The sequence below is a fragment of the Sphaeramia orbicularis genome, chromosome 4, assembly GCF_902148855.1.
Source record: "Sphaeramia orbicularis chromosome 4, fSphaOr1.1, whole genome shotgun sequence".
Taxonomy (NCBI): Eukaryota; Metazoa; Chordata; class Actinopteri; order Kurtiformes; family Apogonidae; genus Sphaeramia; species Sphaeramia orbicularis.
In genome coordinates, this window is record NC_043960.1 from 11208119 (window position 1) to 11235719 (window position 27601).

General features: G+C 36.5%; 1 protein-coding gene across 1 annotated transcript in view; it reads right to left on the reverse strand.

The window, feature by feature from the left end:
* Positions 1 to 25863, reverse strand: part of znhit6 (zinc finger HIT-type containing 6) — a 60873-nt gene extending 35010 nt beyond the window's left edge. The window contains exons 1-5 of the mRNA XM_030131774.1: positions 25687 to 25863; positions 24209 to 24274; positions 16661 to 16767; positions 14658 to 14743; positions 9466 to 9569 (exon numbers count right to left, since the gene is read on the reverse strand). Of these exons, the coding sequence (XP_029987634.1) occupies positions 9466 to 9569; positions 14658 to 14743; positions 16661 to 16767; positions 24209 to 24274; positions 25687 to 25769 (446 nt within the window). The 5' untranslated portion in view covers positions 25770 to 25863. The remainder of the gene's footprint in view (positions 1 to 9465; positions 9570 to 14657; positions 14744 to 16660; positions 16768 to 24208; positions 24275 to 25686) is intronic.
* Between the last annotated feature and the right edge of the window lie 1738 nt (positions 25864 to 27601).

Consider the following 27601-nt stretch of genomic DNA (forward strand, 5'->3'; position numbering starts at 1 on the left):
CCTTAATCAGCAGTTCATGTCGTATGTTATTATATGAAACTCAATCGAACCCACAATGTTTTAATCTTAATATTTGCATATGAGTAGTGGATGGAAACACGCATAAATTTGCAGTTTGCTTTGCTGTCTTTGGGAAATTTGGTTCAAATTTGTGATACATTTGGATGGAAACCTGTCTAGGGTCACAGAATTGAACAACTGAGATGAAACAACGTTGAAAAAAGAGCCAAAGTAATAACTCTGGTAAGTCCAAATGGCAGCGGAATGCATTTAGATCATGTTTTAATACAAATATTGATATTTGGCTCCAGTGCATTGTCAGCGTATCCCAAGAAGAAGTAATATGATACATTCCCATACTGATTCTGTCCTGGTTCTAGTTTTCAATACCAATGAAAAAATAAGATCTCACCCGTAGAAAACCTGATTAATTGAGGCTGATTTCCAATATATGGTAAACTGACACAGATGGCACAAACCCATACCAGCTCGTATTACCAATTATTTCAGGTTATTACAGAAATATGTTGAGGGATTATCCATAGTAACTACATCTGCACTGTGTTGTCCAGTCCACTCGGAGTTGTCTATGAGGAAAATGCCTTGCTATGCCAGGCCGAAGCTGTAGAAAACATAATTCCACCCTAACACAACTACTCCCAATGTCCTGCCAAATGCCAGCTATTATATACTTACCCTCCAAGAGCTGGACTGGGAAGCAGCCTGTAATTTTTTGCCAGTTTCTGTACTGTTTGTGCCTTGCTTTTGAAATTAGTCACCGAAAAAGAGGTGGAAAGAAAGCGGTTTGTGCTGCCATTATTTTGCGAACAAACATTTAATCAAAGAGACGCGTGCTCGCCGAGTCACACCCGTGCATATATTGTACGCTCGCATTTACACACATGCACACACACCATTGCCAGGCATGAAAGCCCTCTAGTCAGCCGTCTGCCAGTAATGATCCTTCTCTGGCAGCGCGAGTGAGTAGCATGAATATGTCGCTAACCAGCTGCAGTCACACGGCTCACACATCTGCTTCTTATATTATGTACTTGGTGCATTCTGAAGCACATTCTCTCTCTATCCCCCTGTAATTTATTGTACACCTTTCATCCCATCCCTTGTGTCCATTCGCAGGTCTGTGAATGGGATCCCGTTGCGGTTAGTTACAAAATCTCTGCGGTGAAACGCTGAAAGTAACCAGACTAAACAAAGAAATGAGTGAGCAGCTGGCTCGAGATTGCAGCAAAAATGTCACAGTTAAGGGACTTAAGTGACACAATTCCCAAGTGACTTAAACTGACCAAAATACTGGTGTCTTCCCTGAAAAAAACACTGTAACAGGAAGACACTGCTGGAGGATCTGCCGCTGCAACCTGCCATAATATTGCCTCATTCTGCGAATTAACTCGCCGTCTGCGGACAAATACATGACAGAATGGACTTTTAAGGATGGAAAACAGGATGGTAGTAGTGGTGGTGGTGGTGTGAGAAAAAGAAAAACATAAAACCAGCCACATGAACCAACAAAGGAATCATTTAGTGGCAATCCTGATTGGCACCTAGTGTTGTCCCTGGACATTAGAGGCTTGTAAAAACCTTACTATGCAGTTCAATAACCATTTTCCCCTCTATTCTCCCACCGGGGGATTAGAGAAGCAGGGCTGAACCTCAAAAGAAATGGGAAAATGACTGGCAGAGGGTTGTCCAAGGAGGAAAAAGCTGCCAGAAATGACAAGACCACCAATGGAACCAAGCATGAAACAGAGGCTGTGTGAAGGAATCAGTATTTCATAGTCAAACACTTCAGTTTCTAAATTACCTTCATCGAAAATGACACTGAATCAAGTTCTTATAAAATGTTGTAAAAGCTAAAAGTACAATTATAACATTTTTTGACAATACAGTACATGTTTGTCCCGATTGATTAAAGTGGTTTTGTGTAGTATTGATATTCTGGTTCACACACTTATAACCACCAAAACCACCAACCAATCCTTTACGAGGTGAATTTCAACTCCTTTCCTCTGGACGGAGGTTCTTAGTCCCAAGGTGCAGGCCACAGCGTTATAAAAACAGCTTTGTTCCTGTCGCGGTCACTGAGTTCAATAAGAAATAGTGACATTGCACTTTACTAACTTATTTAGTTATTTATTCCATTTCTTTGCCCTATTTATTATTATTGTGACTTCAAATTTTTTAATTTTTTTTTTTTTTTTTTTTAAATTGTATGTTCTTACTCGGGTTTTTATCCCGGATTGTTTTTTATTGTTTTTATGTTTTCTGGTTTTTATTGTGTTTTATTGCATCTTGTTTTTATTTATTTGATCTTACCTATTTTATTTACTTATCCATGCTGCTATACCGATGAATGGTGGAACACTGAGCACTTTTTGTTTTGTCCTGTCTTTTTGTCCTGTCTGTAAGCGTGATCAAGTGCCTGTCTTGCATGTTTAATGTAAGTGTTGTTGTAATGCCAAGGCAGTCACCTAGACTGCAAAACAAATCTACCTACGAGTATAAATAAAGTAACCTTGACCTTGACCTTATGTGTCCACAGACTGCATCACACTGAATAAAGTATAAAGTTCATTGTTTATACACATCTGTATTATGGTATCATCAAGTTTTCTTCTTCAAACTAAAACTCATAGCTGCTTATTTTGACAGTTGGTCAAAATAACACTGTCTCATAATCTTCATGTGTTGCATCAGCTGGTAGTTTACATTATAGCTCTGCTAGCTTAGCTCTGTTAGCTTAGCTCTGTTTATAGACAGTAAAACCACAGATCACCTCCGTTCTCTGTACAGTTCGTGTCCTCAATAGCTGCAATACAGATCTGTTTGGAAGCGTCCAAACAAGGTCAAAACTGTCACAGTTTAGACTGTAGCTCTGTTAATTCATTACACTGGGGTCTTTGGCTTAACATCAGAGTTCTTTATTCAAATCAAATCAAACTGATTTATATAGTGCCACATCATAACAAAAGTGATCTCGTGACACCTTACATTTAGAGCTGGTCTAAACCAGACTCTTGGGCTGAATCCCAATTCACCCCTTGGCCCTCCCTCTTATCCCTACCCCTCGGTTTTGTGTGCACACTTGAAGGGGTAGTGTTGTCCTGGATTGGACGGAGGTGAAGGGCTAAGGCAGAGGGCTGTATAGTCCTCGAAACGGAGATTTTCCAGGACCACACTACAAATAGAGGGGTAGGAGAAATTTCCCATAATTCTGTTTGGATCATTGGCAAGATGGAGGTAAACATAGCCAAAAAGTGCAGCAGTGTGATGAAAGAAACACACAAATGTACGTATTTTCTTCGTAAACAACTTAATCATTTGATCGACCACATAGACACACACACAGACCACATTTCTGCGGTTTATAGTTGATAACCGCAAAAAGATGACCAAAGCCCATGCAACAGAGATGGTTACAGCTACTGACAGCATACTACTTTAATACTTTTGGAAACAAAGTTTCCGCATCTGTTAATAGCGGCATCAATGACTGCTGATGACGTAACAGGTGTCGAAGGGTTGTCCCATTTCATAGGAGAATGTTTCAACCCCTACCCCTTCCAGCTCTGTTTCAAGGGGTAGTGTCAAGCGCAAGAGCCAAGGGGTAGGGCTAAGGGGTGAATTGGGATTGAGCCTTGATTACTCTAAACACTCATGATCATTTTAAGTTTATACTACATGTAGCCTTTTGAACAATATATCAATACACTTGAGTGACATCTGCATGAAACTTAATCAGTTCTCAAAAAGATTGCATCAGTTTCTAATTAAACTGCATGAGAAGGGATGCTATGATGTTAGTTATTAAAGCGACTGTGACAAATGCCAACAGAAATGCTTTTTGATTAAAAAAATTATAGATAAGTTAGCTGTTATTCACACTCTTAACAGATTTTGGAAAATTACATCCTTGAGGTGCAATACATAAGCTTTGCGGGTGTTCATATTTGACAGTTTTGTTAGAATCTATGTTGTCCTGATTATTCCCATTAGTCGACTTCATTTCACACTGTTACAGCTGTATTCAAACTGAAAGATGACGATGAAGAACTCAGAAGTGACTTGAATTGTCATCACAGAAATCAGTGTATTGTGGCTGTTATCATGGATGCAGGCTACAGAGACAGGTGTTGTAAGTAGAGACAGGTAAAAAGAAACGTTAAAAAATGGCCAGCTCTTGGGACAAAACAAACAAACTTCATGTAACTAGGCAATAAATACATCCCTTGGTTACAGTGCTGTAATATACTGATTGATAACCCTTAAATCATAACGTGTAGGCCTATTACTGTCAGATTCTTGTCAATACACACACTAAGCTACATTAAAAATGCATATTTTAAAAATTTGCTAGAATTGTCATGAGATGTACTCAGACGCTCCAAACATCTTCTCAGACACACAATATACTGTTATTCTGCTTGACTGATTCTGCTTTTTCTCAACCACAGACCAATTAATGAAAGCTGTACTCACAAGTGTACAAACTGGGTAGGGGAGTGAAACACTGGGATGGGCTAAATTGATAACCAAAAATGTGTAGGCTTTGTACACATGATGTGACCCTCCCTATAGAAACCCCAAAGTAAAAATGGGGAAAATATCTGTACAAAAATGCCACACTTTAGTGCAGCCTTGTAAGAATGAATGGTACTGTCAAATTTGTAGAGCCTGATTAAATAAACCTTGATTCAAAATCTTGTGTGTATGTTTCCCAGAATGTGTGCAATAAGAACAATAACTATAACTGGAAAAATAGTCCATGAATTCAAAGTTAAACGTTCATGAATTTCATTGTGCGTTTTTAAAGTTACTTAGTGTAAAACATCTATAGAAAACATAACAGAATAGAATAGCTATAGCACTCGTAATTAAGTGTATGTGGACCAATGTGTGTGTGTGGATGGGGGCACTACATTTCCCTTTTTTTTTTTTTTTCAAGTTTAAGTTTTTGTTTGTTGTTAGTTGGTTTTGGGAAAACTGGACATGCTTATACCTGTGTTGAGAGGATATGTATACTGAAAATGTGGCCTAATAAAAAGATTATTTAAAAAAAAGGAGTTACTTGGTGTAAAACATCTATAGAAAACATGACAGAATAGATTAGCTATAGCGCTTGTAATGAAGTGAATGTGGACCAATGGGGGGAGGGGGGGGGGGGTTCTTTCCCTTTTTTTTTTTTTTTTTTTTTAGTTTAAGTTTTTGTTTGTTGTTTGTTGGTTTTTGGAAAACTGGACATGCCTATACCTGTGTTGAGAGGATATGCATACTGAAAATGTGGCTTAATAAAAAGATTATTAAAAAAAAAAAAAAAAGAAGAAGTTACTTGGTGTAAAACATCTATAGAAAACATGACAGAACAGAAGAATAGAATAGCTATACCACTCATAATTAAGTGAATGTGGACCAGTGTGGGGTGGGGGGATACTTTTCCCTTTTTTTTTTTTCTTTTAGTTTAAGTTTTCTTTGTTGTTAGTTGGTTTTTGGAAAACTGGACATGCTTATACCTGTGTTGAGAGGATATGTATACTGAAAATGTGTCCTAATAAAAAGATTATTAAAAAAAAAAAAAAAGAAGTTACTTGGTGTAAAACATCTATAGAAATGATGACAGAATAGATTAGCCATAGCGCTTGTAATGAAGTGAATTTGGACCAATGATGGGGTGGGGTGTTCTTTTCCTCCTTTTTTTTTTTTTAGTTTGAGTTTTTTTTTTGTTGTTAGTTGGTTTTTGGAAAACTGGACATGCTTATACCTGTGCTGAGAGGATATGTATACTGAAAATGTGTCCTAATAAAAAGATGATAAAAAAAAAAAAGAAGTTACTTAGTGTACACACACACACACACACATATATATATATTCAGATCTAATCCACAGATATGAATCCATTTGACCTTTTTCTGCTGTTACTCTACTGAGCGTAGAAACTGTTTCCTCTGTAATTATATTATTTCTCTTTAATTCCATGGGATGTTTATTCAGAGATGTTTCCTTGGCGAGGCCCAGTAGCTGAGTGTTTAAAGATGCCAACCATCAACTGCAGCTTTCCTTGTTGGACTCCGACTCTGGGTACTTCTGTTTCAATTCTGTCATCGATTGGACACCTGGTAGCAAAGGACTGTGAATGTCCACCGTTTAATGATAATGATGTAAGAAGCCCCTGACACATTGCATTTGAAACCGACAGCTCGAGAACAACTGGGCGCTGACCTTCTCTCAAATGGGCGGTGACGAGACCCTGCCAGCTCTGTCCAAAAAACCCTCTGAAACTTGTACAGACAGACAGAGCTGTTATGTAAGACTAGAAGTCTACGCGACTACTTTTATATAATATCCGAGTTGAATGGTGAAGACAAATGGGCCGGATAGTCAGTGACGCATTAATGTGATCCAATTTTAGTGATGGCTGCCTATTTTTGAGGTCCATTAAAATATGACTAGAGGGTGACACGACATTAGAGAAAGGTTTAATTCATCTTTATGATGGACTGCGGTGATATGTAGAGGGTCTTTTAACGGGCTGACCATAATGGAGGAAATGCAATGCACACCGAACAGCATGAAATACAGCCTCGGTGAGGTTTAGCAGGAAATGAGTGTGTATGTTCGGATTCAATACACACACTTGTACTTATATTCTTTGGTTAACTGAATCTAGGCTGCCATGCATCTGTGCCTGATCAGGACTAGGGGGGTTAGAAAATATCAGTTCTGGAATATATCGCGATATTTCATTTCACAATACTATATTGCTATTAAAAAGTACTGTATGGATATTTTTAGGTATTTATTCAAATGCAGATATGGCGGAGGTTCATTTTTCTTTTCTTGTTTTTTCTTTTTTGTTCCTATTTTATTTCTTATTATTTAACACTGTTTCATTAAATAATGTTAGTTCTTTTATTGGGATTGCACAAAAATAATGTTCTGATGTTAGTTCTGAACTAACACAATATGAAAATTTGAACAGGATCTTAAACTGTAATGTCTGTAAAACATAATTTAACTTTTAACAAAGTTAAATTTTGTGATATAGCATCAGATCCTTTTGTGATCAAATAAAAATGTGTGTAGTATTTGTGCATATTTCTGGTGTAAATCAATTCTTCCAGGAAATAATCATTTTAAAAAAAGAAACAAACAAAAAAAAAAAAATTGCCTTTTTAACAGTATCATGAGATATCGTGATATATCGTATCGTGATCCCAGTATTGTGATTTGTATCGTATTGCCAGATTCTTGCCAATACACAGCCCTAATCAGGACCAACAAACTGGTGGCATGAGGAAACAGATTTCTGGGGAATACAACTCAGCAAACTCCGTCACTTCTTTATCTTATGAGACCAAAATAAATTCCCACAGGGGACAAATAAGGCACAGGTTGATCTACATCGTCCCTTGAGACACTTCCAAACCTAAACTCAGCTCAGTTTGTCAGAATGATGTGGTTGCTGCAGACACAACTGGTTTAACAAGAGTGCCATCCTGTGGCAAAGTTAAACATCACTAATCAAACGCAGTTTTTACTACAGACTAATCGGGGCTTAACTCCACCAGAAAACCGTGAAGTGTTGTCTTTGAGGCTGCCTGAGTGGATAAACAGTCCAACAGTGTTTGGCTTTGACTTGTAGTCGTGCTGCTCTGATGGAAATCCAAACACTCGTGTGGTGTTATATTAGCTGTGTTTGTACTTTCCCTTTTGTGAAATCCCTGAGCTCCTTTACAAGGCAATTATCACTAAAAAAATATCAGGAGTTTACCTGTATTTACAAAAAGGGAAGAACCTTTCAACAACATACATTAAAGTAATAAGGGAAAAAGAAGCTGAAGTAATAATATCTATAGATGAGTGGTCAAATATATGTAAAACTGCAATGACTTCTTCTTGTTCAGGTCAGTGGAGGGAATTTATATGGAAAAATATTGTACTTTTTTTTTTTTTTTTACACCTTACAGGGTGGGGAAGCAAAATGTACAATGAACATTTAGTTGTTTTTTCTCAGCAGGCACTACGTTAATTGTTTTGAAACCAAACATATATTGATGTCATAATCATACCTAACACTATTATCCATACCTTTTCAGAAACTTTTGCCCATATGAGTAATCAGGAAAGCAAACGTCAAAGAGTGTCTGATTTGCTGAATGCACTCGTCACACCAAAGGAGATTTCAAAAATAGTTGGAGTGTCCATAAAGACTGTTTATAATGGAAAGAAGAGAATGACTATAAGCAAAACTATTACGAGAAAGTCTGGAAGATACTATTAAAGAAGAATGGGAGAAGTTGTCACCCGAATATTTGAGGAACACTTGCGCAAGTTTCAGGAAGCGTGTGAAGGCAGTTATTGAGAAAGAAGGAGGACACATAGAATAAAAACATTTTCTATTATGTACATTTTCTTGTGGCAAATAAATTCTCATGACTTTCAATAAACTAATTGGTCATACACTGTCTTTCAATCCCTGCCTCAAAATATTGTAAATTTTGCTTCCCCACCCTGTATATTAAAAGTAAACAGTGTAAGAATCTGAGCAAAGTTCATTGTTGGAGGAATTTTGGCTTAGTGAAGGCAGGGCACTTACATTTTTTGGGACTGTGTTAAAATTGTACCCTACTGGTCATTGGTGATAAATGAAATCAACATTATAATAGGAATGGGCTTACTATTTGATTTGATTTGATTGAGTGATTTATTCCGAACGTGCAAGGAAATTTAACATATATGCGAACAAGCAAAACGTACATAATAATACAAATATCAACAATCATAACAATCTTAGACAGAAGATCAGCACAATAGTTTCATTTACAAGCCCGAAAAGGGGGTGGGAAGAAGTGCAACTTGATTTTATCGTGCATTATTTGGGTTACCTACCACACGAGATGAAGAAATCTGACCGATATCTTTTGTTAATATTATTAGCAGGGGCAAAAAAAGCCGTAATTCAAAAATGGATGTGGGTAGGTCTCCCAACACTTCTGGACTGGACACATGTTGGGAAAGAAATTTATGACATGGAAAGGCTGACCTTCTCATTAAGACTCACTACTGACAAATGTAAAAAATACTGGGAAAAATGGGACGTTTATGTTAATCAAAGAAATCCCTGAAGCTGTATAATCTTATACTTATATATGCTTATTTTGACTTTTTTGCCTAATTTGTCCTGAACCTGTCTGTATTTTATTTGTGCAAATCTGTGTATAAAAATAAAGTATGAAAAAATAAAGTTGCTAGTATTTAAACCTTTTATAGCAACAATTTTTCTCTTCTATTTCATATCCCTACCTTTATATTACTTATTGTACTGTTGCAACGACAAAGCGGTTCAAGGCTTCGTGATGATAAGGCTGAGTCACTAAATTGCCACAAGAATGTAATTATTCTGTGTAACAACAAAACGTGCCGTCTGGATTTCAGTGACTGTATTCTTACTTTGCGTAGAAGAAGGTGGAATTTTCCCTGCTCTTGGTGAAGGTGGTTGGGAGGAACCGCAGCGTGATGTTCATCTTCCTGGCGTTGCTTGCCAGTCGCTTCGCCTAAACAACAACAAAGGGAAGATAGTGAAATACAAAAGATCATTAATGGTTGGGTTTCAATCTACAGCTCTGCTTGTGCATATATTAGACATTTAGCCTGTCAGAATCAAGTGAAATTTATCTTCATCTTAAAACCCACTTTTATGTAATAGTATTTTTGGGATAATTTTGTCTTTAGAATCTAATGTGTTATGTATTTTGGGTTTTCTGTTTATGGAGGCCGACCTTTAAACAAAAACAGCTTTGTTGGATGTTATCTAATTGTGTCTAATTTGGGTTTTATCACTATTACTTTTGGTTTTATTGTTATATAAAACTGAATTTTTGACTGTCACATTGATGTTTTTTTTGTTGTTGTTGTGTAATAACTCCTTATAATTGCGCTTCAGAAAAATGCAACCAAAAAAAAGTGTTACTTACTTTCTTACATATTGTTGTGTCTTTCAGTCATTAGAAGATAAACTAATCATGAATATGATAATGATATGATGCACAGTGTGAATGCAGTACATTTTGTATGAAACATTTTCAGACATACAGTACTGTGCAAAGTCCTGGTCCATCATTAGAGCTGCAGGTTTAGTAAAGTTATAATGACGACCATTTGTTAGTTTCTGTATGAAGATACAATAGATATGGCTATACAGTCGAGGAAAAAATTATTAGACCATCAAAAGTTATTAAAAACAATGGTTATGCAATCAAATATTAACTCCTGTGTGTATCATGTGACTAAAATAGACAGAAAAGAAAACATGGAATGCCTAAAAGTACTGTTTTTGTCAGTGCAATGCCATAACTATCAATGTAAGAACTGAAGTGATTTTGGTTATTATCAAGAAAACATGGAAAATAACTAGGTATCAGCTCTTAAATTAAACTCTTATGAGCTATTTTTGTTGTTATCATTCTATTTGTCCAAACAAACGTACCTTTAGTTGTACTAGGAATTAAAATAAACAAGAAATTGAAGAAAACAAGGGCGCTCTAATAATTTTTTCCGCAACTGTATGTGAAGTATGTAACGCACTGAAATAATTTAACCAAGTTGTACTTTGAAAAAGAAAAACTAATAACTAATAAATAATAACACACACAATGGACTTCCTGTTGGCAGAAATATTCAAATATTAACATGTAAACGTCAAACATACAAATGTGCATTAAAGATGGCACCTTACAGACATTAAAGATAACTGCATTAAGGGAGGGAATTGATAGGATTTTATCAGTGCCATTGTCGATTCTGCTTACCAATATAATTCCTTATCAATTCTCTAATCAATTCCTGAGTGTTTTTTTGAGTGGGAAAAAAAGTAGTTGGACAGGTCATAGTGGAGCTTGTTTGACCATTTTCTATATCAAATTATTCACAATGTCACAATGAAAGAGAGAGAGAGAGAGAGAGAGAGAGAGAGAGAGAGAGAGATGTATGGGTTGGACGTACACTCATACCGGGTCCGTGTGGGAGCCCACTATCCCCCGATCCCTGTCCGTGCAGATGCCTTCAGCCATGTTTTCAGAGGCCAAACATTGCAAACTGCGAATGTGCACCTGGAGTGCCGCTGCTTCTCCAGGAAATGAGCAACATCACTGAGTTTACAAAGTGCGGTAATCAAACACGGTTTTAATGATGATTAGAATTTAAATGGTAATACAAACCGCCGGGAATTTTACGGCGGTTTATCGTTATACAGTCTACTCTCGTTATACCGCCAACTTCCGTTCACGGCCAAATTGGCGGTATAGCGAAAATGGTGTTACAACGGGTTGCGTCCATGTCTTTACTATATGTCTATGCTGCCTCCGTTAACCCGTTCTAATTGCGTTTCTAAATAAATCTTGATTCTGTTATGTTGTAAGGGATCATTTAAAGTGGGGAAACATTTTAAGCATTATTATACCGTGTCGGGAAATGACACCCCATCCTCTTGAGGCGTTGGCTTAATCCCACGTCCTCTTCCCGACATCCTGACCTACTGAGTGTTCTGCGATAAATGAATGGTGGCCGTTCCGTAGACCTACTCGTAGCTTGTCGCGATCAGCGTCTGGCGCGTTTGTTTCAGTGCATTGTTAAAATTTATGTGTACTCGATGGCAATCACGCTGGCGGTATAACGGTCGGGAAATCAATGGTATAAGCATTGTTTGTGCATGGAACTGGGCTGGCGGATGGCGATAGGCGGAAATGGCGGTAGCTAATGGAATAATGCATTGGGGATTTTTGTGCAATGGTTTTGGTCGGCGGTGAGCGAAAATAGCGGTATAACGGCGGGCGGTTTAACGAGAGTAGACTGTACCAGTAATCGTTACATCCCTAATGGGATCTATTGTTGTTTGTTATCGGTTTTGGTTACGAGAAGCAGGACGTTATCGGTATCGGTTGTAAAAAACAATTATCGTGCGTCCCTACAATATGCTGATACTAAAGTAACAAAACCACAATAATTCTTATCTTTTGAACATAACTGCATTCCTGCAATTAGATCCTTCTGAATCTGACACATCAGACCTTTACACAACACTTAACAGCAGGGCACTTCAGAAAAACACAAAAACAACAACTGCTCAGGGAGGTTTTATAACTGAAAGCTTCTATTATTGGCCATGAACAAGATTTGTTGGCACCACAGAGTGTCTGACATTTCAGTTCATTGGAAAAGTCAGTGGGGGGAGAAGGCATCTCCTGTAAAACAAATAGCTCTAAATACCAAACATCTGTTCTGCATCAATAAATCTGGCTGTGCATGTTTCATTTACAATTAAGCCAAAGATGAGCTGAGACTGGTTTAAATGCATAAGCCCAGACCTGTCTGCTGTGGAAGTGGGGTGGCTGCTTCACGGCCTCACGTTGGCAGGTACTAAGAGACACTAAAGGAGATTTATTCAAAAGTAGGACCGTATAAGGCTAATAACAGATTACTGCACTTGCAAGTTTCTGGATGAAAGTCAAATCCCACAGCTCATTATGTGCCAAGGCTTTATCTCTTGCTCAGCCTCATTACTATGAATGACTTGTGACCTCTGAGGCAGACAATGCCTCTGAAAATCTCATAAAAGAACATGCTTTACTCCGAGCTATCAAATATCACTTGTGTTGCACAGACAGTGAAGGTACGAGCTGCCAGGGAATCTTCCATGTATGAATGTTTCTCTGATGATGCGCTTTTACTGGCATTGGTGCAAATACCCAAAAATCAAACAGTCTGGATTCATTGTCCCTTTCAATTACTCAGGACTGCAGAAACGTGACCGTTATCTTTGACCAAAACCTCAGCTGAGACAAACATGTTACATCAATGATTCGATTCTGCTTTCATCATTGGAGAAACACTACAAGGATTATCGCATTTCTTTCAGCGGGAAATCTGTAAACTGTTATTCACGCCTTCATAACGACTCAGTCAGATTACTGTAATTCCTCTCTCTTTGGCATTAGGTTGAAAACAAAAAACTGAAATCTCTGTCCTTCCAGTTCATCCAAAGACATCTGGATTTCGACTTGATGCAAACAGATCACACTGACCGATCAGCAAACTGTTATTTTTAGAATTGAAAGATATCATTGTTTACTTGGGAAATCCTCAAAGTTCTGTCATGAAGTTATTTATCGGAACATTTATGTATTTGCCGACATCATAAGACACTTCATATGTGGTCACTCCCAGGTATACACTGATGCACAAAGGGGTCATCTGTGTAAAACTGCATAAAAATGAGTCCGACATCCCCCTTTGTCCTGTTTACAGCAGACATCCTCTTCTTTGATTTCATATTTTACAGTGGGAGGCATCCAGGTTAAAGGAGTGATATTTTGCTTTTTTAAATGGAATTATGCATTTTAAAACATTTCCCTGTGGTCTACATAAACTGTAAATGCTATGCTTGGGTCTGAATTCTTCATTAATTCAACTCCACAGGCCTATCTTCAACCCTATTTTTGACTGATGACATGAAAAAGGTCATTTTGAGCGCTGGCCCTTTAAATCCACGACCCCACCCCACCCCCTCCGGGTTGTTGACCATGCTTTCTGTCCCGTTCAGCCACTTGTGTTCGTTAATACAACCGACAACTGAACATTTTAGGTAATCGTATCCAAGTCTGGACATATTTTCAGTTTTTACTACAACCGCTGCTGCTGACAAACAATTATGTCGTACTCAGAGAAACGTTCACCAGAAGTCTTGACCTTATGTGTGCAAATGTTGTGATGTAACTAGTAATAAAGTGTAACAAATTCAGAAGGAATTGAAACGGGTTGTAGAAATCCACTCAGTTGTTGATCTTGAGAATCTAAAACGACTTCCTGAGGGAAGCACTTTAAATTGAAAGTTCATTGGCTATTATTATTATTATTATTAGCCAGTAGGTAACTTCACAACTTTGTTCTTTTACATAAAGTTTTTGTACTCATTTATTATTGCAGTTTCTACCGAGTGCTACTTCATATATATTTTTGCATATATTTTTACACTTTTCTTACTTTAACCGTAACTATTAATAAAACTATCTCCATGCTGCTGAAACACTGTAAATTTCCCCATCGTGGGAATAATATAGTATTATCTCATCCCAACATATCACTGAGTGAAATGTTGGGATCTTTATAAAAACAGCTCTAAACACAATGGGTTCAACGGTTTTATTTTTGTTTTATTTTGTTAAGATCATAACATTGTCCACTATATTTAGCGTCTCTAAACTTTACCTTGTCTAAACTTCAGAGTTGGCTCCATTTACGGCCAAGTCAAGGTTTTTTCGGTACTCTGGAGAAAACTCTTGGCTGAACCGTGTGAGCGGTTCTGAACATCTGCCTTCAAATGAAGCTAACATATGAACAGTAGTGACAACAACGCACAGAGCAGCATCTGGGTTTAGTTGTTAAATACCTAAACAATTCACACTGCATTCAAGAAGCATATGTGTGTTAAATCAAAACAAAATCCTACACTGACATATAGATTTTTCACTGCCAATCTACATTAATAAAGATATGAGGATGTTGATTTATGACATAAACTAAATGTTCTTAAATAATCTTTAATTATTTAAAGAAAAGCTCTTTTCATCCTTATAAGAAGGACGTACTTTTGGGGTGGTACGTGGAGTCCGGATGAGGTTGTCTCTGGTGGTGCCATCAGCAAATCGTCCTGTATCCTCCAGAAACCTGTAATCTGCAGAAAAACAGGCCAAATAACAGACTCTTATTATAGTAAAGGACTCGGGTTTTGCATTATAAAAGCCTTTATTACACTGAATTCACTGTATAACCCGATAAACACACAAAAACAACATAAAATATATAAAAACACAACATTCTGGACAGTTCAGTTCAACAGAAAAAGGAAAGGGCGGGACTTTTTCAGCCAGTATCTGGATTTAGATTTTTGCAATATATTCACTTTATTAATTATATAGCGGCAAAAAATAAGGTAACCATGCAGAGGTACGCACTATACCAGGGGTGTCAAACTAATTTTATCTCAGGGGCCACATACAAGAACAGTATAATAATTAACTATAAATAATGACAGCTCCAATTTTTTCTTTTTGTTTTGCGGCAAAAAAGTAAAATTAAATATGAAAATTTTTACATTAACAAATTATCCTTTGACAAAACAGTGTGAATAACCTGAACAACCATGAACAACCAGAAATTACTTATGAAAAACAAGCAAATTTTAACAATATAATGGCTTAACTGATCCTTCATATGGGTGCATTATAACTTACACATCACAATGGATCAACAAATGCACAAAACATTTAGTAACAGGCAGAATATTGTTAAAATTTTGGAGTTTGAAACTAAAATGAGCCTGACCCCCTTGAGGATTACTATCTTCAGTCTAATTTTTATACTTTGGAAATTCATCCCTATGTTTGACACAACTGCTAGAGATTGGAACTCGGATTTGTCATTATTTAAAGCAGCGTTTTTAAACCTTGGGGTCGGGACCCCACGTGGGGTCGCCTGGAATTCAAATGGGGGTGCCTGAAATTTCTACTAATTGATAAAAAAATAAATAAATAAACTACTTACTGATAAAAAAAAAAAATATATATATATATATATATATATATATATATATATATATATATATATATATATATATATATGGTGAGTTGAGAGAGACAATCACAACACATAAAAGACATGACAAACTGTGAAGCTGAAACTGAAGCACTGTGGTAGTGTTTATCTGTCAAATGTTCATTGTGGTCAGTTTCAGATGCTGCAGCTCTTTCATAATTCATAGTTTGAGTTCTTGTTTGTTCAGTATTAATTGTCAGCCTTGTAAATCTAAGCTGGACTGACTGTACATATCCTGACCATTGAAAATACAATTCTCACTTTGTGCAGTAATCTACACATGCCTCCATCCATAATAATACATATTATATAGCCTAAATGTTGTCTAAAATGAAGGTTTATTTGCAACATAGTATTGCAAACTATTACATGATCAAAAACAAATTCATTTTAGCCAAAAAAAAAAAAAAGGTCTTCATTTTGAATGTTTGGGGTCGCCAGAAAGTTGTGATGTTAAAATGGGGTCAAGAGCCAAAAAAGGTGCCACAGCTGCTCTAATGGGACCTTGCGTCTTTTGTAAGGGGTCAGTTCCATTACTTTTATATTTATATTTATTTTCCATTCTGTTTTAGTTCACTTGCTTTTTCTTCTTACACAAAAGTCTCCACTTTATTCCTGAGCAAAGCCAGAGCCTCTGAATTTTGTGGTTAAAATTAATTTTGTGTCCAGATGCCAAACATACACAGATACATTATATAGACTAAATGTCATCTAAAACTAACGTTTATTTGCAACATAGTATAGTAAACTATTACATGATCAAAAACAAATTAATTTTAGCAAAAAAAAGTCTCCGTTTTGAATGTCTGGGGTTGTCAGAAATTCGTGATGTTAAAATGGGGTCAAGAGCCAAACAAGGTTGGGAACCACTGATTTAGAAGTTACTATGCTATTGTTTTACTGGTCTGACCCACTTTAGATCAAATTGAGCTGTATGTCATGTTTACAGTGCCATTATTTGTATGATTTTCTGTGATGTAAAGAGGATGTTGCTCACCGCTGAGAAGTGCCATTTCATCGAACTGCGAGAGTCTCACAAAGGCAGTTTTATTTCGAACTCCACTGCATCCAGAATCTTCTTTATGTTTCTTTACACACAACAAGCTGCAGGACAGAGAGACAGATTTTTTTTGTTGTGATACGTAGTTTAAATAATTTGCTGATTTGATTATGTGGTAATTTAGCTTGTCTAGACGGTGCAAAATGAGCGCAAAAGAAAACCTCACAAAACAAGAGAGAAAAAAGATAAAATGTGCCATATTATGTAAGATCTGTGGTTCTACTAAACCCACACTGATGCACTTGAACAATCAGCACACGGTGTTGCCAACCAAACCGACAAAAACCCTGAGACTAATTTAAACTAATAACTGGGTCTGCGGACAGACAAACACTGTTAGATTTCTTTCATTATCTAACATTATCATCATTCCAAATGATATTCAATATGTTTGTCCTGAGAGACCGATTCTAAGAAAACAGAAGAAACCGAAACCATCCCTGAAGGAGAGATATTTTGCTCTTTTAAATGGAATTATGCATTTTCAAACATTTCCCTGTGGTCTACATAAACTGTAAATGCTATGCTTGGGTCTGAATTCTTCATTAATTCAACTCCACAGGTCCATCTTCAACCTTATTTCTGAGTAATGACACCAGAAAGATCGTTTTGAGCGCTGGCCCTTTAAATGCACATGAGCCACTTCACAACATATTTTCAGTTTTTACTACAATCGTTGCTGCTGATAAACAATTATGGCGTACTCGGAGAAATGTTCGTCGGACATCTTGACTTTATATGTGCAAATGTTGTGACATAACTAGTTATAAAATGTAACAAATTAAGACGGAATTGAAACAGGTTGTAGAAATCCACTAGATTTTTTGCCAAAATTAATATAAAAATAGCTTTGCAGCACCTGGAGGGTTCAAATTCAAACTTTTTGAACTGTTAGGGTCCAAATACACAAATAAATGTTCCAAAGACTAATAAAAGTGGGTTTAGCAAAATATGAACCCTTTAAGGCAAATCTCTCCCAATACTACCTCAAACATTTCTAAAAATTGCATGCTAAATTTTACTAAATAAATTAAACAGCAGTGGTCATAAATGATAAGAAAATGGGGCATAATGAAAAAAAAAAAACAGAGGTTACAGACACCTGCAATAGGACTATCACATTGCCTTTTTGGACATGTTATTGTGAACACATCATGACTACAGTGCGAGTCACAATTTCAGTGGGAATGGGAATTTTTCTACTGAATTTCTACTTAATTTTCCACACAATCTCAAATATGATCATGAAATATTTGTGTTTTTGTGTTTCTAAGGTGTGGCTGCATCAAACAGACACAAAAAAAAAGCAAATAATTTTTTTAAAAATTGTTAACAAGAAAAAAATAACCAAACTAAATTGTTGACAGGGTCCACGTGTCACGCCCTGGATGTTTTTTAAGGGGCTTTATCTTTGGTGAAACATCCGGTTTTGACTTCGATGCAACATAGCGCGTGCAGAAGGGAGCATGTGATGTCGGACTTTTCAGATTCCCTGGAATTATTAGGGGTGGGGCTGTGTGCTGAAGAAAGCTGATTGACGGAACACACTTGCAGCATTCCACACTTACACTCACCCACTACAGTTGGTATGTAGCTGCAAACTTGTTTATTCCATTTCTACAAGCTTCACTTTGTTTTTTGATCATTTGTTAAATAGAGCCAAAGAAGAAGAAGTGGACGAATGATGAGGTTGATTTGCCGAACACATTGTTTTGAGTATATTCGGCTCGCTCCTACAAGTACATTGCAATCATTTGTCTGTCTATCTGAATATGTTAAAGCGTGTTCTCCGCAAATACACAAAAAAAAAAACTTGGACCGAGTTGATAATATTTGCTGTACACGCCAAGGTTATAATAGTTTTGGATTTTTTTATTATAGTTTAGTTTCATTTAGTTTTGACCTTTTTTTGTCTAATTCAGTTAGTTTTAACTCGTTTTTAGAGCAGGTTTGTTAGTTTATATTAGTTTTAGTTTTTTTCTAAATGCTTAGTTTTAGTTTTTTTTTTATATCTTTTATCTTCCTCGTATTCAAAGAAATCCCGTACAGGACTCTGCTGCTTTCTCCCACCTTTAGTCTCCATGTTTCCAGGTAGAGTGGGGACCAGAAGACGACTCTAAACCATAGGTGACGAGAAGTGACGGACCATGAAGTGTTGTATTGTGCCGCCAGCTAAAATTGTGTGAAATATCAATCTGACATTGACAAAAACAAAGGGAATTTTATCCATCATTTTTATCCATTTTAGTTAGTTTTGTAAGCACACAATACAGTTTCAGATAGTTATCATTTTTTCTTTAAATTATAGTTTTTATTCATTTCAGTTAACGAAAATGTTTTTTCTATTCTAGTTTTCGTCATTTCATTAGTTTTCGTTAACGATAATGGTACAGAGGTACAGTATTTAATAATGACAATGAGGCTTGTTGTTTATGAATGATGTTGTACTGATAAATCTGCTGTAATTATTGAAGAGAATGTTTGATTTGTTGAGTCTGTGTGTATGACTGTACTGACATGAACATACTGTTGTGGATAATTCAGTTACTGCTTTATGGATTGTTGTGGTTTGATGCTAAAATTAGGGAAATGGTATAGGCTGATTGTTGTATAAAGTTAATGATAAAGGTGCAAAAGCACTGAGGGGTAGGATTAAATAAGTTCATACTTCTTCCTACTCCTTTTCGACCATGCAAAATTCAGACGTGTATGTGCTTGAAGATAGATTCTGTCCATTTAAATGTTATTTTTTTTTATGTCTTAATTTGCTTTGTTTTGTCTTATTTTCTTTGCATGTTCAAAATAAAATAAAAAATAAATAAATAAATAATAACCTTGGTACATGCTGAAAAGAAATTTATAAAACTGGATTTTAATCATTTTCCTGGAACTTTGAGGTGCAGTGGAAATCCAAACCATGCAGATTACTGGGATTTCTTTTACCCAGGTCAATAAGTTTATGGTAATAAAAGTTCGTGGGAATGTTGGTGGAAAAGGTGCGACAGACTCTAAAAATACCGAGACAATATTTCTTCCCAGGAGTCGTTCTGATCTCACCTGTTCTGTATCTGGAACCTCTAAAAAGTGATGTGGACCTTTAAAATTATTCTGTTATTACTTCAGTGTGACAGCTCGCTAAGCCGTCAAGTCATACTTTCATAGTTTCTGATTATTCAATAAAACCGACAGCTCCACTGTAGTTGTGTTCAACAGGTTCCAACAGGACGGACTTTGTTACACAACGCTTGGTGGAGTTTCCTGTTTTACTGAGACCGTAAAGTAACATTTAGGATTAGCGCATCCATGACCTTCCATCTCCGCTGAAATCTGGCTCCATCATGTCAGTAATGCAAAGTCAGAAATGCCTGTTTCTTCTAAACTGCCCCTCTTCAGATCCATTTATTTTATTGAATTTCTCTGCAGAATTTATTTAGTTCTACTCCATAAATGTCATTGCCTGTACTGCATCCATTGGTACAATAAATCAGTCATTAAGGAATATGAAATGCTTTTTTCAGTAAGTATATAAACAGTACTTCGCTTTTATTCTTATAGACCCTATTGAAAGAGAAATTCAGGTTCCCAGGAAAATCGCAGATTATCAATTAATCCTTAATTGATCGATAAGGTCAACCAAATAATGATTAATGGATTAATCAATAATTTGCATCCCTGCACCTGACGCTCCTGCAGCTCAACCCCTTTAATCCAAATATAGTCACTTTGGGCTCCAAAAGTGTACACAGCAATAAGAATGTAACGATATGAAAATGTCATATCACGGTTATTGTGACCAAAATTATCATGGTTTTCATTATTATCACGGTATTATTGAAATTATGCTCAAAATGTTCAAAAAGTACTTATACACACACTGAAATAATTTAACCAAGTTGTATTTAAAAATAAATAAATAAAAATGAAATAATAGGCACAATGCACTTTCTGTTGGCAGAAACAGTCAAATATTAACCCTTAGTGGTCTGAGCCTATTTTGTCCATTTTTCAGTACTTTTAATTTTGCCTTTATATACTATATAAACAAATGTTTACTGTACCCATGTTTGGTATCTTTTTTTTTCCAGCACAACTTCATCTATCTCATCTGCCTGTTATTTTTTCACTTTAACCTACTATATCAACACAAAAGGACAAAAAACATATAAAATCCGATTTGAAAAATTTACATAATTTACTGCATAAATAACACAAAGATGCTTAACACACCCTTTCAAAGACTTTAAAAGTGAATATTGGTTCCAAATATTAGGTATAGAAAATTTAAATTCTAATAAATTAAAACTATACTCAAATATTTGACATAACAGCATATCTTTACATTGGCCTTTTTTCCCTTAAAAGTGCAGTAATCAAACCTGGTTATCATGATAATTAGAATTTAAACGGTAATACTAACCGTCTGCAATTTTACCGCGGTTTATCGTTATACCGATAATCGTTACATCCCTACACGGCAACAAAAAAAATCGCAAAATATCAGTCTCAAAATGGACATGGTGTACCGGTTCCATCCACTTTAGTCTGTACTAAACATGTATGTTACCTTGGTAACAGTCTGAAGGCTGGAAATCGATATCCACGCCACACTTCATTTATAATGTTACGCTATCATACATTTTCACTTTATCTAGAACTTGCAGCTGCAGCAATTTGGATACTGCACTTGGTCATATTGTGATTTTGATAATATTCTGATTAATTACGCTGCTTTTCACTAAGATGTCTTCAGGTAATGTATCACTGACGGTTGAGTGACCGTTCCAAAACGTCTGAAATATCACACATTAGAAAAGGTTCTTGCAATGTAATAGGAGTGTGAAGAGAAACATTTCCACATACTTGCAGACAGACAGGTACTTGGCCTGGAAAAGGCAGTAAACGTAGAAACTATGCAGAAGGAACACTGAGTGATGCCCACAATACCAGACAAGACAAACACCCCCTGATACCTAAAGTAAACCTCCAAGACGCATTTAGATATGACTTTCAAAATGTGCAGATCAGGCTGTAAATGCTTCATCATCCTTCATTTTCAAGCGCTAGGCCATGCACCATTCCTGTTATTAGTGGTCTGTTTTTGCAGGCGACAGAAGGAAAGTTTAGTCAGTAAAAAGCAAAACCATGGCAATGACCCAATCATAAAAATTATATTACTACATACCAAAGTGAAAAAATGTTTTAACTATTCTTACATAATGCGTCGGTGAATATTGGTTTTCTATCTCAAAAGACCAGAGTATTTCTCTGTCGTTTAAGTGATATCAGACACAGATGGAATACAGCTTTTCCTTTGTATGAAATTACATGATCTCATTCTCCTCATGGTGACAGAGCAAAGATCAAGGGAAAATCTATTCACAAACAGAACACATTATCCGTCGTGATCTCATTGCGATTCTAAAATGCAGAAGTATTTTTCTCTGATAGCGTTATAAGTGTTTGGCTCTGTTGGATTATGTTTGAGAAAATCTGCTCATAATCATGGTAAGTCATCTGATACGGACAAAAGAAACCTGTGTTATTCAAGTGTGGACTGACATCTAAGATATCTGTGATCACTGTGTTCATTGGGACCGAGGTCAAAAAAGTGCTTTAGTCAAATCAGGAGTAACACAATGCAGATCAGCACACTGTAGCATCCTACATGGACATCCTGCAGCCTGTTTCTGTTTTACTGCCCTTCTTCAATAGATACGGTCCAGCAGAACGCATCGAAAAGTTGGAGTTCGAATCTTTCTTTTGGCATTAACTTACATTTTCAATCAATTCCTCAAACAGGGGTCATGAAGGTTCACATGTCCATAAATCTGCCACATGGAGATCATTTAAAGGTTAAATTTTGGGAGATGTTGGGGGGTCCAGTTTCAGAAATGTAACATATTATTCATTTTTATTGACCTATTTGCAGATAATCACTTTGAATAGCCTATTTATATCTAGGGCTGGATGATAAAACAATAATGAGAATTATTATCATGATACAGATTTTTCTTTGGGATGTTGGGTTAGATTTATTGGCACTGTCACCTAAAACATTTGCATTAGTCTTGTATTTTCTTTAATGTTTCTCATGTGTATTTCAACTAACAATTACAAACAGATTTTGTAAAACTTATGCTTTTCTCTATGTTTGAGCTACTTTTCCACTAGGGCTGCACGATTTTTTTCGTCTAAAAACTCGATTTAGTTTTTTGGGTAAAGCTACAAAAGACAACAGAAGTCGGCGTGTCGTTTTCATGTGCAGCCTGCAATGCAACACACTGACTGCTCCCACTCTGGAGTGTGATGATGTATGAGGAACTGAAATAAGCTGGTTGTGCTGCTGTCTTTGACTGATACCGCCTTGAGGCTGAGTTCGCAGCGAGGAATGGTTTGGTCTTCATTGGAAACACTCAAAGCCATACCAGTTCCACACAACCGACTAGCTCTTGCTACTTTCAGCCATTAGACTGTAATTAACAATTTAAAAAAAAAAAACAAAAACATGTTTTTTTTTGCATATTATCTGAGTGTGTAATAGCTAGTATTATAGTATGTTAAAATTTGAGTAAATATCAGACTAGCAGAATTAAAAATGTTTTTATTTCATAGTTTTCACACAGTATGTCGCTTCAAAAATGAAACACATGGTGTCCAGCTGAGTGGACATTTTTGTAACTTCATGAAAAATAGGTTCATAAAAAAATTTCAATCAATTTTTTTTTCATGCCTAAGGAGGAATAAAAATAGTCAGAAAAAAATCTCATAATTCATGCATGAAAGGGTTAAACATCGTCCTAATTAAATAATCCAATTTCACTTTAAAATTGATCAATCGTGCAGCTCTATTTTCCACACAGCATTTTAGATTGCAAAATCAGAGATTTCATGTTGGGTGAAGACTATGGTTTGTGTGTATCCATGTGGACATAGACAATGTACAGATTGGCAAACAATGGCATCACATCCCATTTTGCTCATGTCTGCTATTGTGTAGTGTAATGAAGCTGCACCTGAAACATCAAATCCAGGTGAATAAATCAGTGTCTGACCTACAGTAGATCGAGGTCAGCACAGATACCTTTGGGAAATGGACCAGACTGGTGTTATGGACAAATCCACATCATTTAATAATACACTTCCAGAACCACAACCAACACTTATATTTAGAACTGAACTTGTTATTGTTTCACTTTAATGACAAATGAAAGCCTCTGCGTCTGCTATGTCCAATATTATCCATGGTGTCCACAGGTTGAACAACACTAACTATGGTTTGTCTGAGCATATGGACCAGTCTGGAGTCATTTTTGCACTGTCATATTGCCAGTTTGGATGTTCTACCTTTAGATTTGTGAAATAAAGAAACAGAAAGTAACATCAATCCTGGCATCGTGTATCAGCCAACATGTAAAAACACTGGAATATGTTGGTATCACCCTAGAATTTTCCATTCAAGGCATCCATTACAAACAGGAATCTCACCTGCAAGAATATTTGAGACACCCCGGACATCTGTACTTGGCCTCCTCTGATCCACACACTCCACAGCTGCAGCACAGAAAAAAATATCAACAGTTTTACACATATACTACGGAATATTTTACATCATGAACAAAAGTGTTGTTAACAACCCGCTTATGCAGGATCTAAATGTATGAAAAAACAGAAAATATTATGCTTACAACTAACACTAAGAAAAAAGGTTAATAAGATATGTAATCAGTAAGTAATAAGACATGAAATAACAGCTGCGATGTCACTGTAAATGTTTGACATGATGACATCAATGTGCATATGTTAAAGTACATGATAACATTGTATTGACTATTACATTCATTTTGTGGATATCGACAAGAATTTGGGGGTTCAGGTAGCAGTAAAAATAATTCTACACTGTGAAAACACCCCACATCAGGTAAAAGTTGTACAGTCAGCATAGCAGTTCTACAAATCCTTACACAAGTATCTCTGTATTATCAGCAAAATGTACTCTGAGTATGACCACATGAGATTGTTTTATCATATATGATGTTTTTGGATACATGTTACTGATGGTTTACTGCTCTAAATGCTTAAGGTTGGCTTTATTTTACTACTTTATAAACGACTGGTAGTTTAATCTACAAATGCATCATATTCAGTAAGATCATCAGATGTTTGTAGCATTGGTGTTTATGCATCTCTAAAAAAGTCAAATATGGATTAGTTCAGAAAAAGAGGACTTTTTTTTTGTTTTTAAGAGTAAATTAAGTTTGAAAAAGCAACATTTTCTCAACCCATTAAGGAAAACTTTTTTCCTTGCCTCTCTTTCTGTCTGGATCTTACCATAGTGTGTACTTCTTGTTATGTATTGTCTGTTATTTATTTCACTCACTATGTTCTCTTGATGTGCAATTGGAAGTGACCTTATAACCCTGACTGTGTTCATTGCTGTTTTGCTGTTTCAAAGCCCATACTCCTCTCTGACTATACTCTAAAAAATGCTGCACTAAATAAACCTGATGATTTTGATTTATCTGGTAAATGTATCTCAATCCTTCACAATGAATTCATATAGAGACAAGTGGTTTCTGATCAGTATGGGAATGGGAACTTGTCATCTGAAAAGTAACTAAAGCTCTCAATAAATGCATTGGGTTGAAAAGTACAACATATTTGGTGTTGAGATGCTACAGTAAAAGTGTGTGTGTGTGTGTGTGTGTGTGTGTGTGTGTGTGTGTAAATAAATGTCGTACACTTAGTTTAAATAGACTTTTAGCTTCCTATGTAAAGTTAGCAAATATAAAGCTATACAAAGCTAACTTTATCTACACATAACTGACAATTCTGCTTAGAGTACTGCTACTACAAGAATTTAAAACATATTTTAACACATAAACACAAATCAATTAATATCCAAATAGCGTGCCCCTCAAACATTTAGCTTCTTTAGCATTTCGACTAAAAATTAACCATCTTACTTGGACAGAGAAATCTTCCTTTTAGATCCTTTCCGCTCATTTTCTTGTCCGTTACTTTCCTCTTGGCTCTCCACAGTTAACATTTTGTCTATTAAAGGTGATAAAACTTCAAAGCACCACACATTCGGGGTTTGTCAGACACTCGTTGCAGCTTTCAGCATCAAAACAAACCGTATTCCGCCGGCGTCAACACGTGGAGTCAACTTCCGGTTTAGAGTCCAATCAGCGGCGCCCCCTGGTGTTGGAGGGTCTGAACTACAATGATATGTGGCTGTACAATGACAGCAAGTGAATGCAAATCTGCAATTTTAATCCCTAAACCACGAAAACACAAACAAAAAAAAAAGTGACACTCCCATAAAATATCAACAACTTTACAAAGCATCAGTTTAGATTCTTATCATAATACTAATGGAGTAAACCCATGTAGTAATGGGGGGGGCTTATTTCAGGAAAATTCTCAGATTCGACTTTAGCCCTGATTTTCTGATGCAACAAGATGTTCTAAGCACTCCTGTGTAATTTTTTTTTTAAATTTTCATCCAAAAACCCCTCCCAGCCCAAAAATTACTTTTTCAACCCTGAAAACGTGGGTTTTTTGTCAACTTTCAAACCTTCTTCACTTTTGATAAAGTACAATGTAGCAATCTGCTCATCCTGGGCCCTTAAATGTTTTTTTGTGAGACATGTCATGTCTCAAGAGTGCTTTGCACTGCAAAAGGTATAGTGTCAGGGTCAAATTATAGGTCAGAGGTCACCCAAATGGTCCAAAATGCATATTTCATGGAATTAAGCTGTTAATATGGGTTCCTCCAAATGTTGGGCTCAGGTTCTCTCCTCAGAACACATCTACTGACCACAAACTTCCATTCAATAAGACACATTCAACACAAATATTTACTCAATGTATTACCCATATAGACATGTCAAACATAACAAACGGTAGTTTCACATGACTTTCACATTTACATGTCTATGTCCTGCTGTGGGCGACACGGTGGTGCAGTGGTTAGAACTGGTGCCTCACAAACAGAAGGTCTTGGGTTCGATTCCAACACCAGTCCATGGGGGTGGGACCTCTCTGTGTGGAGTTTGCATGTTCTCTCTGGGTACTCTGGCTCCTCCCACCATCCAAACACATGCACTGATAGGTTAATTGGTTAATCTAAATCACCTGTGACAGTGATTTTTTTTTTTTTTTTTTTTTTGTCTCTATATGTTCAGCCCTGTGATGAACTGGTCACATGTCCAGGATGAACACCGCCTTCACCCGTAAGTAGCTGGGATAGGCTCCAGTGACCCCTAGTGAGGATAAAGCGGGTTCAGAAAATGAATGAATGAAGCGTTAGTGATTCCCTCCTAAATGTGTGCTAGTGTTTCTTGCCACACTAATGGCGGCAAATTCAAATGGAATGTACATGCTACAATGTTTAGTCTCTAATGTGTCTTTAAAGGGCCAAAGGCCTTGGGGGATCCCACCAGGAAACCAGAGGGAACAGAACTGAGGACAGATTTGATAAAATGTCGGAATGGTATGAGTTTTTGAAAAAACTAGGCATTCTGGTGACCTTTAACCTTCAACATGACCTTGACATTGGACTTTTCATAGTACAAAGTACTCTTACGATACAGTATGGCACTTACAAGATCATTAAATGGCCCATCATGAACATATTTATACATTGCACTGGACAAAAGAGAGGAGAAGCTGTGAAAGTTCCAATTTTCAGAGTTAAAAAAGTAATTTTCGGGGTAGGTGAGGGTTTTTAGAAGAAAATTTCAAAAAAAATTACGCAGGAGTGCTTAGAACATCTTGTAGCATCAGAAAATCAGGACTAATGTGGTATTTGATATTAAGCCCCCCCCCCAGTAGTAAAAATGTGACCACTCGCTCATTTTAACCCTTTCATGCATA